The 23,026-nt window shown below is 40.9% G+C and overlaps 1 protein-coding gene across 8 annotated transcripts in view; it reads right to left on the reverse strand.

Moving 5' to 3' along the window:
• The window catches only part of dcc (DCC netrin 1 receptor), a 147,533-nt gene that overhangs the window by 49,418 nt on the left and 75,089 nt on the right, over positions 1-23,026 (reverse strand). For 4 of the 8 annotated variants that reach the window (XM_041073228.2, XM_041073227.2, XM_029169851.3 and 1 more), the window contains exons 8-12: positions 13,670-13,943; positions 9,340-9,494; positions 8,390-8,538; positions 8,154-8,292; positions 5,029-5,078 (exon numbers count right to left, since the gene is read on the reverse strand). In XM_041073228.2, coding sequence (XP_040929162.1) covers positions 5,029-5,078; positions 8,154-8,292; positions 8,390-8,538; positions 9,340-9,494; positions 13,670-13,943 — 767 coding nt within the window. The remainder of the gene's footprint in view (positions 1-5,028; positions 5,079-8,153; positions 8,293-8,389; positions 8,539-9,339; positions 9,495-13,669; positions 13,944-23,026) is intronic. The other 4 variants (XM_041073230.2, XM_041073229.2, XM_029169855.3 and 1 more) reach the window with 1 other exon arrangement.

Consider the following 23,026-nt stretch of genomic DNA (forward strand, 5'->3'; position numbering starts at 1 on the left):
GTTGTTGAGTTCCGTCTCTTTCATGGTGCCGACTGAACTAAATGGGCTCCATGGATCAATTAAGTCGGTATCAGATGTATTTCTCCTCCATGTGTAAATTAGAGGTGAAGTGGCCTCCGGCTACACATTGAGCCATTTCTCTGTCTTTCTTTTCTCTACTGTAGCTGCTTTGTATTCACATGTAGTTGACAGTGTGAAGCAGCAGGGTGAGAGAAGCCGTGGCCTTATTCAGCGCCTTCAAAGACTCCGGCAACCAACGTCTGTTTTCATTTTCCCTCAGAGGAAACAAACAAAGCTCAGGGAGGTCTGCAGAAAACTGATTAGGACAAATAACACTGAACACTGATTATGAGTAGAGATGTGAAGTAATGATCAAACCAACATGTCTGCACATACCTAAAATACAGTAGGTGCATGTGACATGTAGTTTGCATGGGTTGTGAACAGAGACTGTATACATTATTTAATGTTTGGTAAGAAATGCTAATACATGAACAAGCCAAAATATTTTAATGGTCCTGTATTTACCTTAGTTGAGAAATATCACAAATACATGCTTTGTATATAGTTCACTATTAATTGCATTAATAAATAAATATTTTGTCACATTTAATATTGTATATGTGGAATTTTCAGCTGTGCCACAGACACATCCACATACAGTATATGGAGCTTAATTACAATACAGACAACTTCATATGATCTGACACTTGTAGTAGTAAAGTAAAAAAATCTGATCAGTGTCTGAAACGACACACCTTCATTAACACAGCACTGCTGCTCCAGCAGTGAGGGATGAGGGATGCTGTCATGTGGGTCTGGGGTACGTTGTGAAATCTTTTACTATGAAATTACTTGGGTCTTTTATTGAGAATAACACAATCCTCAAAACGTAGAAAAGGTGGGAATTAAGCTTTTATACCTAAAGCTTGCAGCCTCACATAAATATCGTCCTGCTCTGCCAGAAAGTCTTATTTAAAAACTCTTGTGTTGCTGACTCAGGACAGGTGATATTACAGTTGCTTTAGGTTTAGAAGTACAGTCAGTATTATTCTATTTGCAGCTGCACATTGACTCTTTGTACTTCTGAGCAGTTTGTCTTATTGATTGGATGAAAACGCTTTGAAGAAGAACAAAACTCTAAACTCAAGCTGGAATTAATTCAGTGGCTTTCCCCCGTTTCTGTATGCGGAGCTGCAGAGTGAGGGCTGCATACAGACCACCTCATCCACCCTGTGACCTACACACACACACAAAGTCAGGTGAGTAAACACTCCCTGAATTCAATCTGTGATTGTTTGTCCACGTCCTCTGGGTGAGAGTTGCAATCACATCGACTGTGTGTGTGCGTGCGTGCGTGTTAATGTCCTCTGGGTAAAAGAAGCAATCACACAGAAGGCAGACTGTCTCTATTTGCTTTGCAATACAACATGCAGCTCCGTGCAGCATCATGCAGAGTGTCTATGCAAGTGTATAATCATAAAATAAACAGCTGCTGGGTGTTAGAACAATATATTAAAACACACATGAAGGTGCGTTGAAGCAGGTGCATCTGTGTACACAAAATATTTGAAAAGATTTTAATATTGGAGAGTTTGTTCATCAGTGGAAAATTAATTCATAAAATGTGGGTTATTGTGTTGTGTCAAAGTTTAGATGAGTATTTTTTTATATTTCATGCTCCATTCACAAAGACACAAACATCTTTTGGTCACAGGTCATTAAACTAAAAGTATTTTCCACAGCTTTGAGCCATTAGAGCAATTTCCCATTATGAGTACAACATTATCTTTAAAACATATTTATTATTGCAAAACACTATAAAATATGGAAAAGGACGAGCACTAATGAAAGGTACTGTATAAAGCTCTGCGCATATTATTCATAGTTGTGAAGAACAAGGGCTGCATATGACAGTAACAAGATTGTTGCATAAATATTAGATCATTTTCATACAAACAAATTAAGAGGAAAAATACTATTTTGCCATTATTTGTTCAGAATTAGGTATTATGCTCATGCAAGAATCCATCCTTTAGGTTTTTTGGCAGTAACTTGTAGTTACTAAACTTAAATGAAACAATCAGCACCTTTGTAAAATTGTCTGTAAGTGGGTTGTGGCACAAGAATTAAGAATTTCATTTTCATTCATGTTTTTTTGTGGCAGTTCTTGATTCAATCAGCTGCTTAGCTGTTTACTGCTATGGCTAGTTAGCGGTTGTGATGCTGATGAGGTGGGCGGACAAAAGAAGATAATCTGAGGGTGAAACAGGGCAAGCGAGCTGATGATTATGATTCTGTTTCAGAGGCTGTAATCATCGTGTTACCACGACGAGTCAGCGCAAAACAGCAGAAAGAGGGACTGTGATGATGGTGATTATTCCTGTTCAATGACATCATAAATACACAGAGGTTCAACAGAATGAATGAGTGAAAGAAAGCACCTTTGATACAGTAAGTCCAATGTAATGAATGAATAATTCAATCAATCAATGGATGATAAAATAACAATAACTGGTTGAATCAACAAGGACTGAAGGAAATAAATAATTTATTACTGGATGTATAACTGAATGCATCAATAAGTGAAAGACTATAAAATCGCAGAGGTGGAAACATGGCTCAACAAGTTTTTAAAACCAAAACTTTAAGTCCTGTCACTAAACCATCAAACCAGTCACATCCAACGCTTCATAAGTTATGTATAATAGTTTAGCTGGACCTCACTCAGTGTTTTACAGTATATCACTATATAAGTATAAATGGCCCAGAGGCTGTTTAAATTAAAAGGTGTGAAACAAGCAGAGTAAGTGATGGCTCACACATTCCCTCACTGAGAGGAGGCTTTCTTTAACTGACTGTTTTCATAACCTGTGGCAACACTCATTTTATGCTCACTGAAGTCAAACTAGCTCAGCTGGATCCTGAACCGCTGGGTCTTTTGATTAATGTTTAGACGAGTCTCCAGCTTCTACAGACGAACACATCCAATTCCTGCAGAGAACCACAGGGAGGATTAACCTCCTCAGCACGAGCCCTACCAAAAAGTTGATGTTCCCACAAATTCTTGATCCAGACTCTGACAGCCACAGCGACGACGACCCCAACTGGACTGTAGAGAATTCCAGTCGGAGCCCGAGGACTGACATACTGTAAACTAGGACTGTGTTCAACAGAGCATTCAACAACACGCTCCAGGCAGTGAAGCTCCACCGACTGGAGGAAAGTTGGGGAAATGTCAAATTTGTCTGAAAAGTTGGTTTGACAGCAGACACTTGACAAAAGTAGAAAGAACATGTTCTCCTCCAGTAGAAGCTCCAGAGAAACTGATTGTGTGGCAATAAGCAGAAAGCATCATGCTGCAGGGCTTCAACGGTTTGGATGTCAGCAGTAATTTCAGTAAGGAATCAGCCTTTTGGCACTTCTTATCACAGGCTTTACCTCCAAACTGGGTGTGTGGATATACTGGGTTAGATTCCTGCTCTCAGCATTGATAAGCTTCTGTATCTTCTACAAAACCGTTGTCATGCCACTGTCATCTACTTCAAAAATATAAACGGCTTTGAAATGCATCTCCCGGGACTTCAGATTGTCAAGCAGCTCTGGCACCAGCGATCGATCAGCTCTGACCCGAGAACCAATCAGCAGAGAAATATCAATCACATGCAGGAAAATAAACGGGCAGAACTGAAATGAGGTCAGCTCTCCACAGACACTTCTAACCTCCTCTACGGACATAAATGATGAGCATCTCTAAAAACATCCGTCATTAACATTGCATCAGCCGCTGCTTTCTGTGCAAAATGTAAAATTCTCATGACACAAACGCCTAATGAAACATATGATGTTACCCACGATATTAATAAATATCTAACAAAATAGTCGGGCTACAGAAGACGAGTCCGTCCATGTGCATTTTGAAGCATTGTGTGAGAAGCTGTTAAGCACCAGTCTCATCTGAGCCCATGACACATCTGAGCCCAGTCTTTAACACTTCACCACTCACACTCACATTAATAAGATAATGGAAATGAGTGGGTTTGCCCCAGATTCCTCCTGTCTCTTTGTTTTTCATGTATGCGGTGACCTTGGCCTCACCTGTCCGTGAAATGCTTTCACAGAGCCCTACACATTAGACCGTTTCAATAGCTCAATGGGATTATCATTTTACTTTCCTAAGATCTTCTGTGAAAACCAGCTGCGCAGGATTTATTATGTTGGAAAAATGAAAGATGATGCAGTCTTACACAATAATCACTCGCAGCTGTTCGAATGTATAATGGTTGCAGTTTTACATTAGCTGCATCTGCAGACTCTAATTTGTACAGTACATGAAGTCATCTTCATCTTCAATTCAATACAATGCTCTATATGTACTATACAATAGCATAATCCAAATCAATAACTAATTATCTGTGCACATTTGGGCTGTTTCTAGATGAGGACAGTGAGATTATTTGCAACCGATTTTAATGTTAACATTACATTTTGTCTGGATCAAAATAAAATCAGGGACTTTTTCATAGTGGTCAGAGTGATGCTGTGCACATTTAAATGGACTCTGATTTTACATGACTGCAGCAACTACTACAGTACAACACAATAATTGTTTTCTAGGTGAAACAAGAAAAAGAAGTATTTAACACCATCTGATGATTAAAGCATGTTTTAAGCCATTTTCCTCAAAACCGCTGCTTCTTTCTCCTTTGGGATTGACTCACAACTATTATTAAAATGAGGCCACATCACAAAAGAGCAAGCAGCTCCTGACTGATGGGCCTGTCACAGTTTAATAGTGTGTCAGAATAAATAGTCACTTTAAGAGTAGAAGAAGCTCCAGAAGCATCAATGTTAAATGGTTTATGTTCGGTAAGTGCACAGTTAATGTTTTTAAACTTTTAAAGGTCTTTGAGGTTTATTTGTTTCTATCACATGGAACACTTGACCTTCGTGTTGAAGTGTAGAGAAAGGTTGGACATACTGTACATCCAGGCATGCATAAAGTATAATATAAACATCTAAACCTACCCGGGACAGGACAACCTCCAAGGTGATGTTCTGTGGTGCTGCGCTGGGCACTGCAGAGAAAACCGAAGACAAACTGTTTAAATGTATTACATCACATAAGCACAAGTCAGATTATAGTCCTAAAAGGCCTTTTTAAATTATTTAAATGCTGATTTAAATTAATGCAACTTTTCAGGTTGTGCTATTTTGTATGCAAAATGTGGGCTGGGAGGCCCCAAGGGCTCCTAATAAAACTGTCTGCTTCTTCTAAAGATTGCAGCTTTCGGCCACTAAAGTTTAAAAAACTAAAACAGAGGAAATGCTGCTTCAGGCGGATCAATCAGCGTTTATTTAAGCAGCTCGTGTCCTCATTGTGGTTAGAGTTGGGATTGACTGTATGCACTCACTGATGGTGAACTCTTCAACACCAGACATATACAGTATGTGTAGCCCCCAGAGCAGAAGAAAAGAAAGCATGTTGGAAACTGCTAACAACCTCATCCACATCCAGGGAGCCTTCCATCCTGGACATGCACAAACAATCCCCCCTAGAAAAGTTGTGATGATAGAAAACTGAAATCACAGCAGGGCAGGTGAAAGAGGACGACGAAGACTGAGCAACAGCAGCAGACGAGCACGTTCTGTCCCATCAGTCAGAAGCAAACGGAGACGTTCAAACGGAGACGTGTTTTCATTTGAATGAACTCTACGTCTGTCCAAGCAGACGCCTGATTAATTGTCAGCAGCTAATCTATTGATTCAGCTGCTCAACGTGTGTGTGTGCGCGCATGTGTGTGGATTGTGGATTCAATTAGCCACAAGTCATTGTTATCATTGAGATGCAGCCGGGAAATTCACAATACAGCCTGTGTGTGTGTGTGTGTGTGTGTGTGTGTGTGCGTGTGTGTGTGTGTGTGTGTGTGTGTGTGTGTGTGTGTGTGTGTGTGTGTGTGTGTGTGTGTGTGTGTGTGCGCGCGCACGTGCTTTGATTGCAGCTGGACTCACGCCTACATTCTCTCTCACTGTCTGTGCATGTTTATTAACAACAGAGTTCCCTTATGTGCACCAGTCAGCTACCTTTAGGGGGGGGGGGTGTGAAAGGCCCAAAGCATTATGGTAACATAAACCAAGGTATAGTCCACTGGTAAAACAAACTACCCAACATGAAACTCACAGGTTTGTAGAACAACACCAGTAGTAACAGTGGACAGCACACTGCGCAACAGGACCAGTTGTACTACAACCATCCTAAAAGGCCAGAGTTGGTGCAGCAGGTACATGTACAGCTGTTCCAACTTATAATTGGGCTCTCCTTTATGTTCATCATTATCCTGGTACTGGTACCAAGTTCCTGAAGAGGGGCTGGACTCCTGCTTTGCTCCAGTTGCCCAGAGCCAGAGGTGTTGGATTGAATCACTGTGATGCAGGTCTTTGCTTCTCTTTCAGTCTTTGAGGTACTTCAATTTACCATCCAAACAGCTCTTAACTAATCCAGTCACGTCTTGCCTACAACAGTTTTGAATTACCTGTCTTGTTTATTGTTGGCAACTTTAACATCCATGTAGTTGGATGGATGAGTCTTGCCTGAAAAGGTTTTGTTAACATGTGTCAGGCCAAACAAACCAGACTGGACTGTATTTATCCTAAAGATCTATTTTTCCACACAGACCATAATACACTGATGGATCTCCAACCAGTGCCTCACAAGATGGAGCCGGCTGCAGCAGGTCTTTAACCTAGAAATTCACAATATGGCAATCAGACCTGCATCATCGCTGCTCACCATTACATCCCCTCTTCTTGTAGGTTATGTAAATGTTAAGGGTCTGGTCTACTCTCATATTGCACCCCCTGACCAAAACTTTGCTGTTGTATTTGATCAGGCAATGATTCTGGGCCATTACAGTATGTAGAAGTCGTTCCTACAACTACTACAATTTTGTGGAATATTTCCACAGTTAGGACCATGTTGTCTCAGACTAGACTGCTTTAACCTCAGTTATTGAGCAGCTCTTTGACCTCTGATCAGTGTTTGTTTGCTGTTTCTCGCTTCAACTTCAACTAGACAACTCTGGTTTTGAGCTTGCAGCTACTGTATACTGTATATGCTGCATAAAGAGACTTAAAGCAGTATTTGAGGGGATCGTTAGAGTTTAGCAGAGCAGTTTTTTTAGTCTATTCCAAACAATGTTTGGGATTGAGTTAAGCTCAAGTCGTTCATTATCCTTGTAAGGCTTGCAGTGCTCCTGGGGCTAAACCTGGCTGTCACAGGGCCACATGGAGACAGACAACAATTCACACTCGAAGCAATTCATAGTCTCCAATTAAAGTTCATGTCTGTGGATGGAGGGAGACAGTCAGAGTTCCTGTATAGAACCCACACAGACATGCAGAGGACGTGCAAATTCTACTCTAGATGTGAAAACACAGAGCTAACTACCACTGAGCCACCCCCTCACAACCACAGCGTAAGATGCCGTCTGTGTGTGTGTGTGTGCGTGCGTGCGTGCATAGACTCTATTACTGTGTCAAGCCGAGCTAAAATGATGCAGGTTTCATCTCCTTGCTTAATTAAAGACCTCAGAGTCCTCTAATGAAACTATTGCCAGCCGGAGACACGCATGCACACACGCACGCACGCACAAACACACACACACACACACACCCTACACCTGGTGCAGTAGTTAACGACTGAAGAGATTCCAAGTGGGAAGGTTCCAACCAGTTGAACTACCAGCATCAGAGACACGACCATTATGCTTCCATCATCTGGAGAAGGCATGGCCAAAACATCAGTTGCTTCTAAATACGTCTAACTCGCCTTGGTTTGTATAATTTTAACTTATTTGGTTGGAGCAAGAACCGTTACATTCAACATTCTGTAGACACCAGCTTGTAAAAATTCCAAAGGTTGATTGAAACTCAAAGCAGCCACAGCCGCGATTACTGCACCAACCATGGCCTTGGTATTAAACAGTTGCAGACGCGCAACCTGTTGTTGACTCAGACTTTATATTTGTGGAGTAATGGGTGTAAACCCCACTAACCTGGTAAAACATGCAGTAACTTTTCAAACTAGTATAAAATCGAGATGATGCTAAGGCAATTTCACATCAAATTCTGACCCAGAGAAAACAAAAGCCTACCGTCTGAATGGGTGGTTACACTGATGGTCTCTGAGGTGGTGCCTGGTCCGTAGCGGTTGATGCCCAAGACCCGAACTGTGTACTCTGTGAACTTATTGAGTCCCTCCATCTTATAGTTGAGTCCACTCACCTCCACACTCTAAACACAAGCATGCAGCAGAGGTCACAACTCAGAGTCAGACGAAAATATTTATATGACATTATAGAACGAGTGGGCTGTGTTCCCAGCGGCTGACCTGCTCCTTGCCAGATGGGCTCTCGGTCCAGAGCAGCCTGTAACCGAGGATAGGGCCGTTTGGCTGGCTGGGAGGCTCCCAGCCGACCTGGATGGAGGTGGGGGACAGAGCCTCAGCATGTAGGGCCTCCACCCTGCTGGGAACCTGGACTGTAGAGGAACACACACAGCACATATACTTACTGTACATTATACTTTTTTGTCCCCAAGGGGAAATTCTTGTCAGTTGCGTTATTGCTACAGTGACTTGTCTTTTTCTTTTTTCTTATTTTTTTCATCCTCCTGTAAACATCTTGCCAGAATCAATAGATTCCATTTTTATTTCGCGGGCTTGAATGGAAATTATGACTTTCCAACGTGTAAAAACTTCACTCTACACCTACTTATACATGAGTAAATATTTGAATCCTTTCTCCTCAGTGGTTTTACTGCCAGTTGAAATAGATTCCCACAGAGTACAAATGAGCCCAGGGTGTCTCTAGATGTCTCTAGCATCTGCTGGAACAGACCAAGGACAAAGTCATTTGTTCAACTTCCTCATAAAACGTCATAAAAAGTCTGAGTGTGAAAAATGCTGCAAGCATCCGAAAATCAGAAAATCACTCAAACCATTTTCAGCCTGGCAAGAGTGTGTCTGTGTGTGATGGATAAACAGGGGAAAGAATTATATTGTGCTTCCAGAAAAACTATTCATGTGCCAAGTGAAGGGGCTTTAGGGAAAAAGGCCTCTTTGCTCTTTGGACCGATGGTATCTTGTATTACTTTCTCCAACAGAAATGGTTTAATCATAGGTTCCTTATCTTTAAAAGATACTTTGCCGAATGCAGGGGTAGAAAAAGCGTAAGGAGATATTTACAACAACTTAGAGCCCATATACAGTAAATAATACTACATTTAAAATCAGCCTAACTCTCCATTAACTTCTACTCTATGAACACCACGGCGTCTCACGGTCAGGCTTGGTGGTAATCCTCAGGGGGGTGGAGCTCGCCCCTTGTCCTATGTCGTTGTAGGCCACGACTCTGAAGCTGTAGCTTTCCTCGGGCTTCAGGTTTGAGACGGTCAGCTCCAGCGACTCCGGCTCTGAGACGTTCACTGACCGCTCTCTGCCACACAAACAAACAAAACCAGTCACTTAACTCTGGAGGCGTCAGTTCTTTTGTTACATGAGCATCATGGCACTTTTTTTCTTTTAAGGTACTGTAACTTACTTTCATCATATTTTCATCGAAAACTTTAAGATGATACTTTCAAATACCACTCCATTTAGAAGATAAACCTTTTTAATAGTGTAGATTATCTGAACGGTAATCACTTTTAATCTGTGTAATCCCTCAGTGACTGCCACTAATCCTCAGATTACAGCACCTCTGCAGCCTCTCACTACTTAACAACCCGCCAAAAAACTCAAGCCGTACCAGTTACAACTTGTTTCTAAAACACTATTAAACAAACTCTTGCTCATTTCTCTGCTTACAGTGAAATTGACAGTGAAAATATTAATTCAAATCAATCATTAATTTTTCAACAAGTTTTACATTTGTTGCCAGAAAAACTATAGAAATGTACATCAAATAGTGCAGAAAATCTAGAGTCTGGCTGGAAAATGTTGGTAACAGGAAGTGAAAGAGAGCACTTACAGTAACAATCAGTAAAAGGGAAGCTACAGTAATTGCAATTACTGTTGAAGAGGATCTTTGACATTTCAAGGCACAAAGGCCGACACAAAACAACTGATAATGACTTGGTCTGACATTTGAGGAAACAAGCAGTTTAGGTTGAATGAGAGCATACAGTACAAGTTTAAATATATATAAAAAACATTTGAATGTTTGATGAATTTAATGTTAAATATTACAGTATGTTTAACTTTAGAAACTGCAGTAGTTTTGCTGACAAAACCAAAAATACCAAGTAAGAAATACCAAGTAACATGCAGGAAGTGAAAGGGCGACGTAACCTTTGCTTCTGCCTGTAAATATGAAATTAATGTCTGTGTGCTAATAATACACCTGAAGTCAGGATGCTAAATTAGAGATTCTATCTTCAATCACCAACTGACAGATAAAATTGCACATATTGCTGTGTGTACAGGTGAGTGTTAATGTTAACCAGGAGACAAGCCTTCAATAACAGAGGACAAAAGCACCACCCTTGACATTGGGCTGAAGTACTAATCATGGATTTTTACCTCCATCTAATGTAAAGGTACTCAAAAATACAAATAATTTAATCACGTTGGACACTTACATCGTACTTTTGCAAGAAAAAAAAAACATACTCATAATTGTGTTCTTCCCTTAAAGACAATATTTAGAGTGCATATTAGATGCTTGTTGGTGTCCAGGACTATTTGACCAAGAGTAGCCATATTACCAACAAATCAACCAAAACCGTCATTACCATCACCATCAGCAGCAGCAGCAGCAGCAGCAGCAGCAGCAGCAGGACAGAGTCAGGTGAAAAGGAAAATCAGAAAGAAAAGCTTCATTCACAGCCTTTATGAATCCATATTTTGCTCTGCTGAAAGGCAGCGAGGCCTGGCTGGATGTCGAGCTACTGTAACCAGCGGGTCGACCCTGCCACACAGAATGAACTCTGTCCTTTAAAAAGGAATTAGTCAGACTTCTACAGACAAACTGTACGACTTTCCTGTCGTTAGCCGATAGATCCAATTCAAATTTATAAATTGCATTTTTAAATTTTGTATATTATAGAAAAATGTCTTATACATTTATAATGACCATATTTTTTCAGTTTCAGAGTTACATACATTATGGTGACAGGAATCCCTTACTGTATAGCTACACTAATAATCTAATCTAATCTAATCTAATCTAATCTAATCTAATCTAATCTAATCTAATCTAATCTAATCTAATCTAATCTAATCTAATAAAGAGTAACAAAAATGTAAAGATCATTTCGTAAGGAAGAATGACAGGGGCTTAAATCTGACACCTCTATCGAAGCAGGTTCTGTTAATGTATTGTATCCTCATCAAAACCGCACTAACCCATTTTATTAACATTTCTAAAAACTCATCAGGTTAATGTGTGTTAGAAAATGATCATAATTCAAGTAGACTAATATTTAGTTAAACTCTATCATTATCTGGTACGATTTACTGTACAGCAGTCAACATGAAGCCTGCACATTAGATGTGTCAGCACAGTTTCCCTTTACTACTATTACTGAGGATGGGAGTCATATTTGTGGCAGAGCTATAACATGTCATGACACATTTAAAGAAAACAACAACATACAGTTGTTTCTCTTCTTTCTTTAAAACAATGTTACTGTCACATATTTCCTAGAAGTTATTATCACATCCAGAAGCCTCCTTTGTGGCGTCTTCCTTTCTCTTCTAATGTTCCATGTCTGTCCTTCAACGTCTTTCTGTTCACTTTGTTGATTTTCTATTTTCTCATTTTATTACTCCTGACAAAGCTCATCTGTGTATTTTGGCCCAAGTCATTAGAAGTGACAGCGTGTCTCCCTCTGTTCCCTCCAAGTCGTTAGGGCCGACTGTATGTTCCCGTCGCATCATTCCGTGACAGAGCCTCAGCAGCTCTTTTGCCCAGTGTACCGTTCAAAGCTATAAAGCGCTACAGGCCGGTTTGTCCCTGAGGTAAGAAAGCTAAAAAGCCTGGATGTGAAAACCTTCAGCTGAAGCCCCAACTGTCAGAGGTTAAACATTTAACATCAGCGAGGGACTCACCAATATGTCAAGCAGACTTTCTTCTACAAAACATTCAGAAGTGCAGTGTGTAGCAGAGCTATGATCAAAGGCCGCTGCTGTCTACACCAGCAGCCTTCATTCTTTCTACAAAAAGCTTCCTTTGAAAAGTGAAACTGTGGCATTTTGTCACAATGGACACATCAATACAGTTTGTATCTTTAGATGTCAGCATACTGTAGCACTAAACCCGATTGGTCTCAACGGCGTTTGCTTGCCACAAGTGCTGCACATGCTTGTCATCGTACACAGCGTGTCACAAACAATGTTTGTAGGTTCTGAGGTTACTTCCGTAGTTCTTTGAGCAATGCATAGCTCTACTACGACACATGGACACTAAGACACCAGCAAACCAAAGCCACTATGCTCACAGTATCCTGTGTGTGATAACTGTGTGTCGATTAACCAATTTATACACACTGCACATATATGGTATGCTGACATAATCCTGTTTATACTTCATCAAACATTGGTTAACACTGTAGATCGCAATTTAGTTACTATATCAAACCTTTCTTATTATTCTGTTTGTACTGGGCATGACACTTGACTAATTTATGGATTTTCTTTATTATTTTATATATATTTTATATATATCATTTTATTTTGAGGATGAATACCTTTATAAAAGTTTAATTCATCCAGAAACCACAACCAACCATATTTCATTCCATGATCTATTTAGGATGGCTACATTTAAAATTTATTTTAGCTGCACTCATTGTCCAAATATTAATTTTAAGCCATAGAACAGCACAAACTGGCTGCATTCAGTTCATTGTGCTGCAGCGCAAGCTAAAATATGCTGCATCAAAGACCAATTGCCAGCAGTAAGAATATAATTAGCATATGGGCCGACTGGGGGTGGGGGTGTTGTGCTGTTCACAGTCTGTGATTTGCCCAGAACTTAAACATTTTACAGATCATGCACTGCTCTCGTTTCACTGTTGTCATAGACACAGGTTACAATCCAAAAATATATGAATGTTATAATTATAATGTTGAATGCTTAGTACTGGAAAAGAGGCAGAAACTGGATTCAACCTCCACCTGCCGACGTTGCTTTTCAGATTGCTTCTGTTTGTATTTAAATTTTTTTACAACAATCAGTTTATTTTTTATATAAAAATAATTTGTGAGAGATATTTACAGTTTAGTTGGATGTGAATGTTTTACAAGAAAATACATACAGTACATATATATTCAAATAATTCAGTCCATGAGACTCATAAGGAAGAGACAGTTATTTCAGTGTGTTTATTTCAGTTATTTATATGTGCTGCTGCCTGAACAATAAATAATAGAAGTTTGATTAAATATGTGAAACCTACTTTAACAGATTAAAATGCAGGATTACACGAGTGCCTGCCTGATTTGAAATGACCCCCAGCATCGGTTCAGTCTACAGGAGCATCAACCCAGAAATCAAAACCATGTCTGTATCACAGCAGGAAGGTGGTCTCCAGCCATTTTGTCATTTTAAACAGTAGGAACCAACAGTTAGGGAGCAATACTTACAAGGAAAAGAAAACCTGGTCTTACCGCTCGACTCCATCCTGGGAGTAGTAGATACCGTAGGTCTGCACGGCTCCTCGGGTCTGTTCTGGGGGGCGCCAGCTGAGACGAACAAATCGGCTGGACACTAGGACAGGGACCAGGTCGCGAGGGGCAGAGGGGAGGGCAACGCCTGGGCTGGGGGACACTGGTGGGGGATCAGAGGAGGAGGAGTAAGTCAAAGGGATGCCAGAAGGAACAGAAGGAGGGCGAGGAGAAGGAGCTGGTGTGTGGGCAGGTCTGTACTGAGCCGACGTGGCCTCTGTTAAGAGTTCATTCCGGGGAGGGGGAGGGAAGTGGGAGAAGCGGGGGACGAGGACGAAGGATGACAGAGACAGGGTGCAGCAGGGAAACAACGGAGGCGGTGCAAAGTAAAAACGGAGAGAGGAAATGCCAGATGAAATAAGCAGAAAACAGAAAAGACGTGGAAGAGACAAGAAGGAAGAAAAGGAGGAAGAAGAGTGGTAAAGAAGATCACAGGCAAGAAGGAAAAGCAGCAGAGCATCTGAGCCTTTAGTTAGCAATCAACAGATAAACATCTAAAAGTGCTAAATTACAGCTCAGAATTCCTCTGATTTATTTTATATTCAGAAAAAGACACAGAACTTGAAATCAACTAGTATCACCGGATTCTTAACCAGCCACGGCCTCAGGTCAGATTTTTCCAGCTGACCTACAGTCAGATTTTCCCACAGGCCTTCAGGCAAACTGGGGATTGATAGGAGCTTTTTGCCCATGCGCTTGGACTGGTGAAGAACACGGGCAACAGCTGCTGCAGCTCGCTCAGGGGAGCCACAGGTGCTGCTGTGTTGTTGAGGACAGGCTGTGGGAGGATCTGTGGATGTTTCCTTTCACTTATTCGTGATGGACAGTCATTAGTTTGGCTTTTAGCTCAACAACACAGTGGTTAAAAGGCCATGCACCAAAGCTTTCTGCTCATTAGGGTTGGGTATCCTTTGACTTCTAGCAGTTTCAATTCTGCTGATTGACTTCAGGTCTGATTCCCACTTCTTGACCTGGCGTAAAACCACAACATCCACTGTGTGAAGCTCTCGCAGGGACCTGGAGCCACACACTGACAACATTATGTGAGATAATCTTTGACTATAAACAGCCAACTATCATTTTTTTCCCTACACACTGTCCTGTCTAACGTTCCCTAATTGATGGAGCAGTGACAGCTGAGACCACAGATGCTGCTACAGCTCTAGAGTTTTCATCTCTCTCGTAGTAGCAGTTAAACGTCAAACACTGAGAAGCTCTTGCTTTAGTTCTGTGCTCCTTTGCTCAGATCTGATGTGCAGCTAACTAGCCTGTCGTTTTCCTTTGACTCTTTCCTGGGCTCCATCCTTCACGCAACACTGTAAGCTTGTAACGCATTTGATATGTGCAGCAGCAGCTCTGTGTTTTAGGAGCCGATAAGCAGAAGTGAAATGTTGTTTTTGCTGTGGGACCAAACTGTCAGGACCCAACCCTACTTCACAGAACAGGAACCATCTGAGTTATCAGTATGTTGACTTGTTCTGGAACTTGAAACACAGACGCAAATAAAGCAATGATAATGAAACAAAATGAACAAAACAACTGAGTCAGCATACTCTAAGTACAGTATAGTACGTAACAATCCCATGTCCAGAATGGAAATATTAATGCAAAAGTGCACCACCCCCCACCCACAAATGTCACTTCAGTATGAAATGAGGAAAACTCATCGGCTGTGGTATGATCGTGTGTGTGTGTGGTTGGGGGGGGGGGGGGGGGGGGGTGGGGGGGGGGGGGGGGGGGTTGGGGGGGGGGGGGGGGGGGGGGGGGAATTACAGTATATGAAATAAAATAAAGACTCAGAGAATTCTAATCATTTAAGACCAAACAGTCATTCACTGCTCCTCATCTGCACCATTGTAAGTCGAGAGAAATCCAATTTATTCCCAGGGTCAAAGGTCAGAACTGTCTGCAGACTCTTTAAACGCCTCTGTCAGTACATGTCAATAAGAGACTTCACTGAGCAGACAGACCACACACCTTAAAATGTGATGAGAACAAGATGATGGGAAGGATGAGTCAAGAAGGTAGAAATGGAGAGTGTAAGTAAGAAAGGACGCGGGAAAACGAGAGGGATGAGAAAGTCAACAACTTCATTTCACAGCTTATAATGGAGTGATAATAATGTAGGGCAAATATCAAGGTTATAAGTACCCTAAATATAATAACTTAAATAAATAAATAACTTGTCATCAGTATTTTACATAAAAAAATACATGGATATATAAAAATATCACCTTGATAAAAGACAGAGGAAGATGAGCTAGTCGGATCGGAGTAAACAAACATGAAAAAAGGAGAGAGGACAAGACTGACAGACAACAATAGGACAATGTTGAAGTAGAGAGGGAAGGACGCAGAGATGGGGAGAAAAGGTGGAGTAAATGGAAACAGAAGAGCGTTAACACACCTCCTCCCATCTCTGTGAAATGAGATTCTGGGGTGTGATGGGTGGATTCGTTCTTGCTTGGTGACCCGGCTAAAAAGGCTGCGGTGGCTCTGAGCAGTAAAGAGATGCTCACAGGCAAAGTGAGACACTAGAGAAGAAGAGCTCAAAACCAATCTGAATGAGAGCTGAGAATTACACTGGGCTCTGCCCAATGACAGATGATACCTGCACACACCCATGCACACACAGCGCTGCTTCCATCTTCAACAAGCTGCTCTGCATTTATATTGTTTCTGCTGCCTGAATGATTTTTAGGGGTGTTTGGTGTCAGCTCACTGGTTTCTACAAGCAAAAAAACGGATTTTATGTATGTTATTTAAAACAAAACACATAAACTTGACATTTGCATTCTATTGTTCTACGTATGTAAGTGTGAACAACAGAATGTTAGTTTTCGATACTTGGGATCAGGGACTAGAGAAGGTAAGGAAGTAAGGTAAGCTTACATTTTCTGTTGATTGCTGATTTGACAAATAGGTTGCACAAGGCTTGTTTTTTCTTACTATAACCAAGAACTTCAAAGCTGAGTCATGCTTTCCCAGAAGTCAGTTCATGCCATGTGTCTGAATGATGCTCTAACACAGGACCACCCTAAGCAACCAGCAACGATGAACTCCTCCGACCCAACTAATTCATCGTTGCCTCTACGTGCTCCCAGAACCTTGGATGTTGTCTTTGACAAACTCTGAAAATACTGTACACAACTAAGTGGTGCAGTGGTTTAGAGGCATAAATGCCATAATGGATTACCTCTTACAGTATGTACAACAGATGACTGAATGTCACTCTCCTTATCATTATGCCTATAAATATTCTCCATATCCCTCTCTGCCCCCCACCTTGCGCCTCTCTTCTTCTTTAACCTCTATTTATGCAGAAGAAGACTGCTATGCTTTCACTTCCTTCAGATACTGCACCCCCTTTTCCTCTCCGCACTCAATTTCAGGGCTCATTTCAGCCAGCTGCTGTTAAAAGCTGCGGACACACACACACACACACACACACACACACACACACACACACACACACACACACACACACACACACACACACACACACACGCACATACACACACACACACACACACAGAATTCCAGATATATAGGAATAAATATCCTTTTTAGAGGAATATAAAGCTGTGTGTGTGTGTGTGTGTGTGTGTGTGTGTGTGTGTGTGTGTGTGTGACCCAGGTAACCGAAAAGTAGAAAACTGCCTTTAAAGGATGAAAGTTGAATACAGGCACAGGGAGCAACAGACCAAAGAGACCACACTGTGACTGGATGAGAATTCTGTTCCCATTAAAAAAAGATCTATTATTTAAACTAGTCAATTTCAAATTCACTCTTTTCCCCATTTACATAAGCCGATCACCTGTTTATATACAGTACAGTACATTCCATAATAGGAAGACTGAGTGAAACTAGCACTTGGTCTGTATTATGTACTCTACAGTATGTACGTTTGAAGTATGTTATGTATGTACAGTATGAGGTTGCCTCAGCGTTGTTTTATTCAACTTAAGTTGTAATTTCTTAATTTTTCAAATGGCAATTGGTCTAAGAAAATAACAGAAACCCAGAGAAACATGAGGTCTAGACATGACTTGGGCTTTCTCTCTTTAACCTCTCCAAGTCTTTTACCAGCAAATTCTCACCTACATCCAACCTCTCTCTGATGTCCGTGCTTTGTTATCATGTATTCTGTCACGTTTGCCTACAGATTCTGGACTAACTGCATGAACTTGTTTTACTCAAGAGGAGAACTTGTTGGAATTCAGAAAACCTGTAAATGACGTCATGAACCAGGAGTCTTACCATGTATCCACACTGCCACATGCTTTTTGATTGTATGAATGTTTTAAATTTCTCTTTCTGACGACTATTAGAGTCTATTAGAGACTATTCAAACTCCATAAAGGCCATTTTGTCTTTATAGAGTCATTAAAGAGTTTATTCAGGTTTAGTTTTGGGTACCAAATATTTTGTTGTTGTTTTATGTCTACAGCACCTTTCTCACCTTGTACAACCTTCTTGAAACTACAGCCAAGAGCACTCCAGAGAACTACCTTGTCTATTCAACAGCTTCTTTGAAATTAATCATCTAAATTCCTGAATGTTTCTGACTGAGTCCTACAAAGGCCAATCAAACCCCCCACCTCCAATCACCAGCTGCCCCGTAATGCTTTCTTAGTCACAAACTCCATGTTTGAAAACGTCCCTTTGACAACAAGTTTCATAATTATAATATGGGTAAAATTGAAAATGAATGGATTTTGGACATACTGCAGCTACAGTATGCTAACAGGTTCCAGCCGCCTGTGGTGAACCAGGCTAAACAAATCCTATTGTAGCTGGATAGACACTGTCCTTTATTGTAACTCGAGGGAAGAAAGGATTCAGTTAAATGCAGGAATCATGCCTTCACTGTAACAGAGGCTCTGTGTGGTGTAATTTGTTATGAAAGCTCAGTGTGTCTGTGTTTGCAGTAATTTACTGTGAAAGCTGTGTGTACATTAATTCCCCCTGAAAGCCATGTGTGTTGCATGCCGTTGCGTGCGTGCATGTGTAATTTCCTGTAAAAGCTCAGTCTTAAAGTGCAGTAATTCCAAGTATTTATGTGTTGTGCAATGTGGTGTTCCCTGTTATTACTGTGAAAGCAGGGAATGCAGGTCACACACCAAACTTTGAGACAGTCAGAGACAGACGCACACTGAGGTGACCTTGTTCAGCAGACATAACAACCTAATCAAACTGTAATAGACTGTAGCTCAGAGTAAAGGCACGCCATGCATCATAACCACACACTCAAACTTACACATTCTGTAACGCACAGCATGATCATAGTCATGACAGCATCAGATGCATCATGGTAGATGCACCAGGTAGCAGAAAAACAACATGTCAGAGTAAAAGGTGCTGGTAAAGTAAGGCTGCATAAAAAAAGAAGGATGCGAAGGCAGGGGTATCACAGTGGATGTCACAGGCACCACTGACATATCCCAAAACGCACAATTCCAGTCAATTTGGTGTATTTATATGGTTCCAAGTCACAGCAAAAGTCGCCTCAAGGTTTAACACCTTACATCAAATGTGGGCATTTCAGTCCCGTTGGGGTTTGTAATGTAATGTAACATTCATTACAGGTGGAGAAACGCCAGGAGTAATCTGAACCACGTTATGGAAAAGAATGTCATCAATGTGTCTCCTAAATTCACACCTTTGTTCAGTGGTGTCGCATAAGTTTAAGTGAACAAAGAGAAACATTCAATGACAACAGTAATTCAGTAATTCTCCAGTTTCTAACATTGGTCTTGAAGGTCTAGATGTCACATCAGTGTTTTCAGACTACAATAAATCGTGCTCTGTCCCAGATACTGTAGGTAATATCATCAGTGTTAAAGTAATACAGTATGTAGAGGTAGTAAAAGTAGTAGTAATAAAAATACTCTGTACATTTATTAAAAATAAATTAACTAAGTAGACGTCCTGTACAGTAGGTAAAACTTTGGATAAAATGTGCTCTGTAAATAAGTTTTACACCTTCTTTAGAAAGTATTTGCAGTGTCGATTACAACATTTCAATAATTCTTGTTCTGGATCTTTGGTTCTTATATTTGCTGAATATCTGGCGCTCCTACACACTGTAAGTGTTAGGGTTTCCATGTTTGCAGTGTAAAGCAGTAAAGCTGTGGAACTTCAGGATTTATTAAGTTACAGTACGATAAATCATGTCATCCCAGTTATTGCGGAGTTTCCCCACAAACTGCTGCCATCCAGTAAAAGTCCACTGACACAGTTATCAAGGAATTACACTAAGCACAAGCCATCCAGGAAGTATCCACTGTTCTGTTTAAATGAGCAATCGCTGCAGTTGCCAGAAATTATCCACTGCCCTCCGTTAACCAGCCTGATTGGTAGGGGTCCACTGCCACGTATATAATGAGCACAAGCAGCAACTGCCCAGGAATTTCCAATTACTCTGTATGAATGAGCTCGAGCTGCAGCAATCCAGGAATTAGCTATTGTTGTACACAAATGAGCACAAGCTGCATCCATTCAGGGATTATCCACATCCCTGAAAACCCCCGAGCTGCACTTGTGCAGCATTTATCAAGTGAGAGGCAGCCATTTAAGGTTTGCACTCTTCTCAAGCTCTGGCTGCAGGTGTCCAGTAATTATCCATCGGTGTCCAGTAATTATCTAGTGCCCTGTATAGATGAGCAGGCTGCAGTTGTCCAAGAATTAAATAATACTGTGGCAATATAAGATTGTACAACTAAAGTTGCACTGAAGAAACAAATGTCCCATTAACTACACTACATTCCAAAACCCAACTTGTGGATTTCTTTTGGGTCAAAACCCTAAATACTGTAAAATACATTTTAAAAAGATTACTGCTGTTCACAGCAGGGTTCATGCAGCAGAAAGCAAAGACACACAAAGAGTCGGTTCGCTCACACACGCGCCTCTTTCACGCTCCTGCTGAGTGATTATGAAGGGGCTGATGGGAAGGTGTTTCATCACAAAGGGGATCAATGTGACAAGAGCAACACACACACACACACACACACACACAGAAGCACACACCAACGTACACACAGCATGGTGACACTTTTAGGTGTAGGTGGTGAGGTACAAACCTCCAACCTCTAACCGATCAATAGGCATCCGCACGCACAGACTTCCACACTGTGACCTTCCTCTTTCTCTGATCGATAACAGTCCACATCACAGCGACATCAGCACTGAGCCAGAGGGGAAGACAAATATTTTTTCCTCCCTTCTTCCATCTCTCCTTCTCTTCTTTGTGGCAATTTTTATGCAAAGCAAGAGTGATGGGATTCTAATGGTGGCGAGAAGATTGATCTAACGCAGGACCAAAACAGCGCTGGAGAAAAAGGATCATTTAAGGGAAGGCAGCTGCTCAAAAGCCAAACTAAAGCATTGAGCAAGATTATGAGTTATTTAGTAATTTATTAGTGACAAGCTGCTTGATGAAAATGACCACACCAGCTCACATTTGACTCCACTCTCTCTCTCTCATACATTGTGCTAAAAGCCTTCTCCGTCCCCTGTAATGTCCTATTAGGCACGTTCTCCAAAAGAGGTTCCAAGAAGCAAAAGAGGGAGACAGTGGAACGGTTTTATTCCAGTTATACAACCAAAGCAGGGTTGGGATCCCAAGACTCAGCTTCGTCCCTTATCCTTCCCCCTGAACCCCGTGTCCTTATTTATTATTCATCAAAATATAATTACCTAATTCGTTTCATAATTACTCTAAAAGGTTCTATTTCATTTTCTGTTGTTTTAATAAAATTTTACTAAAAAAGACCTTCTCTTCTAGGAGAAGGGAACAGGGGAAAATGCTACTCAGAATGAATAAATAAACACTACTTTAAATAATTAAAGGTGTGGGTAGGTCAAAAGTGGCCGAGTTGTCTGAGTGAGTGCGAGCACAGAGACAACACAAATCAACACTGCTAAATTTACACAAGGTTAATGTCCATTTAGAGTTTGCCCTGGTTTTCTGAATTGTACATTAGAGCAGTAAAACAGACCAGTGTGCCCTGCTGACTGAAGCCTCAGCTCAACAAATTCAGCTCATTCATTCACTCATTCATTTTCAGCTTGTCTCTAGATCATTTACAGTGTGAGGTAATAAACAGACAGGCTGCAGTAATTGGACCAGTCTTTGTCTGGACAGAAACAAGCCAAACTAACACTTTGAGAACTCAATTTTAATGTGCAAATATAAAATTATTCTAAATGAAGTGGAATCTTGTAATTTTGTTTAATGCATAAAACATTTGCATCCGATATTAGTTTTATATATAAATGTGTACACATTTAAAGCCGCTCCCTCTCGTTCCATTTGGAGCAGGTGCTTTGAATTGAATTTCATTAAATCCTCCTCTCCAGGTGCTTTGAAGCCATTTTGGGGCTTCGCTGGGTCACCACCCGCCACTTGCTCAGATTGAAATGACACTTGAGCACAGAACGGTGATGTGTCTCGATTTGGTCCTCTGTTTTGTTGTGTTTTGTAGTCGAGGGAGCGAGTCAGAGCAACACTTGTCTGTCATTGGAGTTGGGGAAAGGCAGATACAAACGAGGTAAAGAGGTGGAGGACAGGGAGAAGAAGTAAAGGGAAAAAAAGGCTCAAAAATTTGTCAAGTAACTATGTTTATTTACTATTTACTACTACTAATGTAAGTGTGCATGAATGTTTGCATCACAATGGTTTGAATGACTGACAGCTATAAACCCAAAGGAAAAAGCTGCAGGTTTTCAATGACGGTGGATGTCCATCTGATGTGTTACTGTCCTGGTTCACTTCCACAGCTCTCCACCTAGAAGCTAGTGTGACAGGGATCTGCACTAACAGTGATCGACCCTGTGAGTGAATAATCAACCCTGTGAATAATAATCAAGGTTTCACTTTAGATGTGTAGAAATGGAATCTTTAATCATTATGTATATTTAGCATATCTGACACTGACATGATGATCAGCTCGTTAATACGAATGTCGACTTTCAAATATACTAATATGCAGACAAGATCATTTAAATCAGTCAAATCATTAAACTTTCTCATGCTACAGTAAATAGCATCAACTAATAAAGGTTCCACAACAGTTCAGATGTGACAGTGTCATCTTTTTTATTACACTATGGATCATTTTGGACTTTCAACAAAGTAGGTGAAAATGTGACTCAATTTTACAGACATACATCCACATACCCACCCTCCTGTTTTCACTGTCACACTTAACACTTAATATGTATCTCTACCTGTCTCACATACACACTCATTTGGTCGTCACAGGGTGGAGGATGGAAGAGAGGAGTAGGCTATC

Source organism: Betta splendens, chromosome 12, assembly GCF_900634795.4.
Source record: "Betta splendens chromosome 12, fBetSpl5.4, whole genome shotgun sequence".
Lineage (NCBI taxonomy): Eukaryota > Metazoa > Chordata > Actinopteri > Anabantiformes > Osphronemidae > Betta > Betta splendens.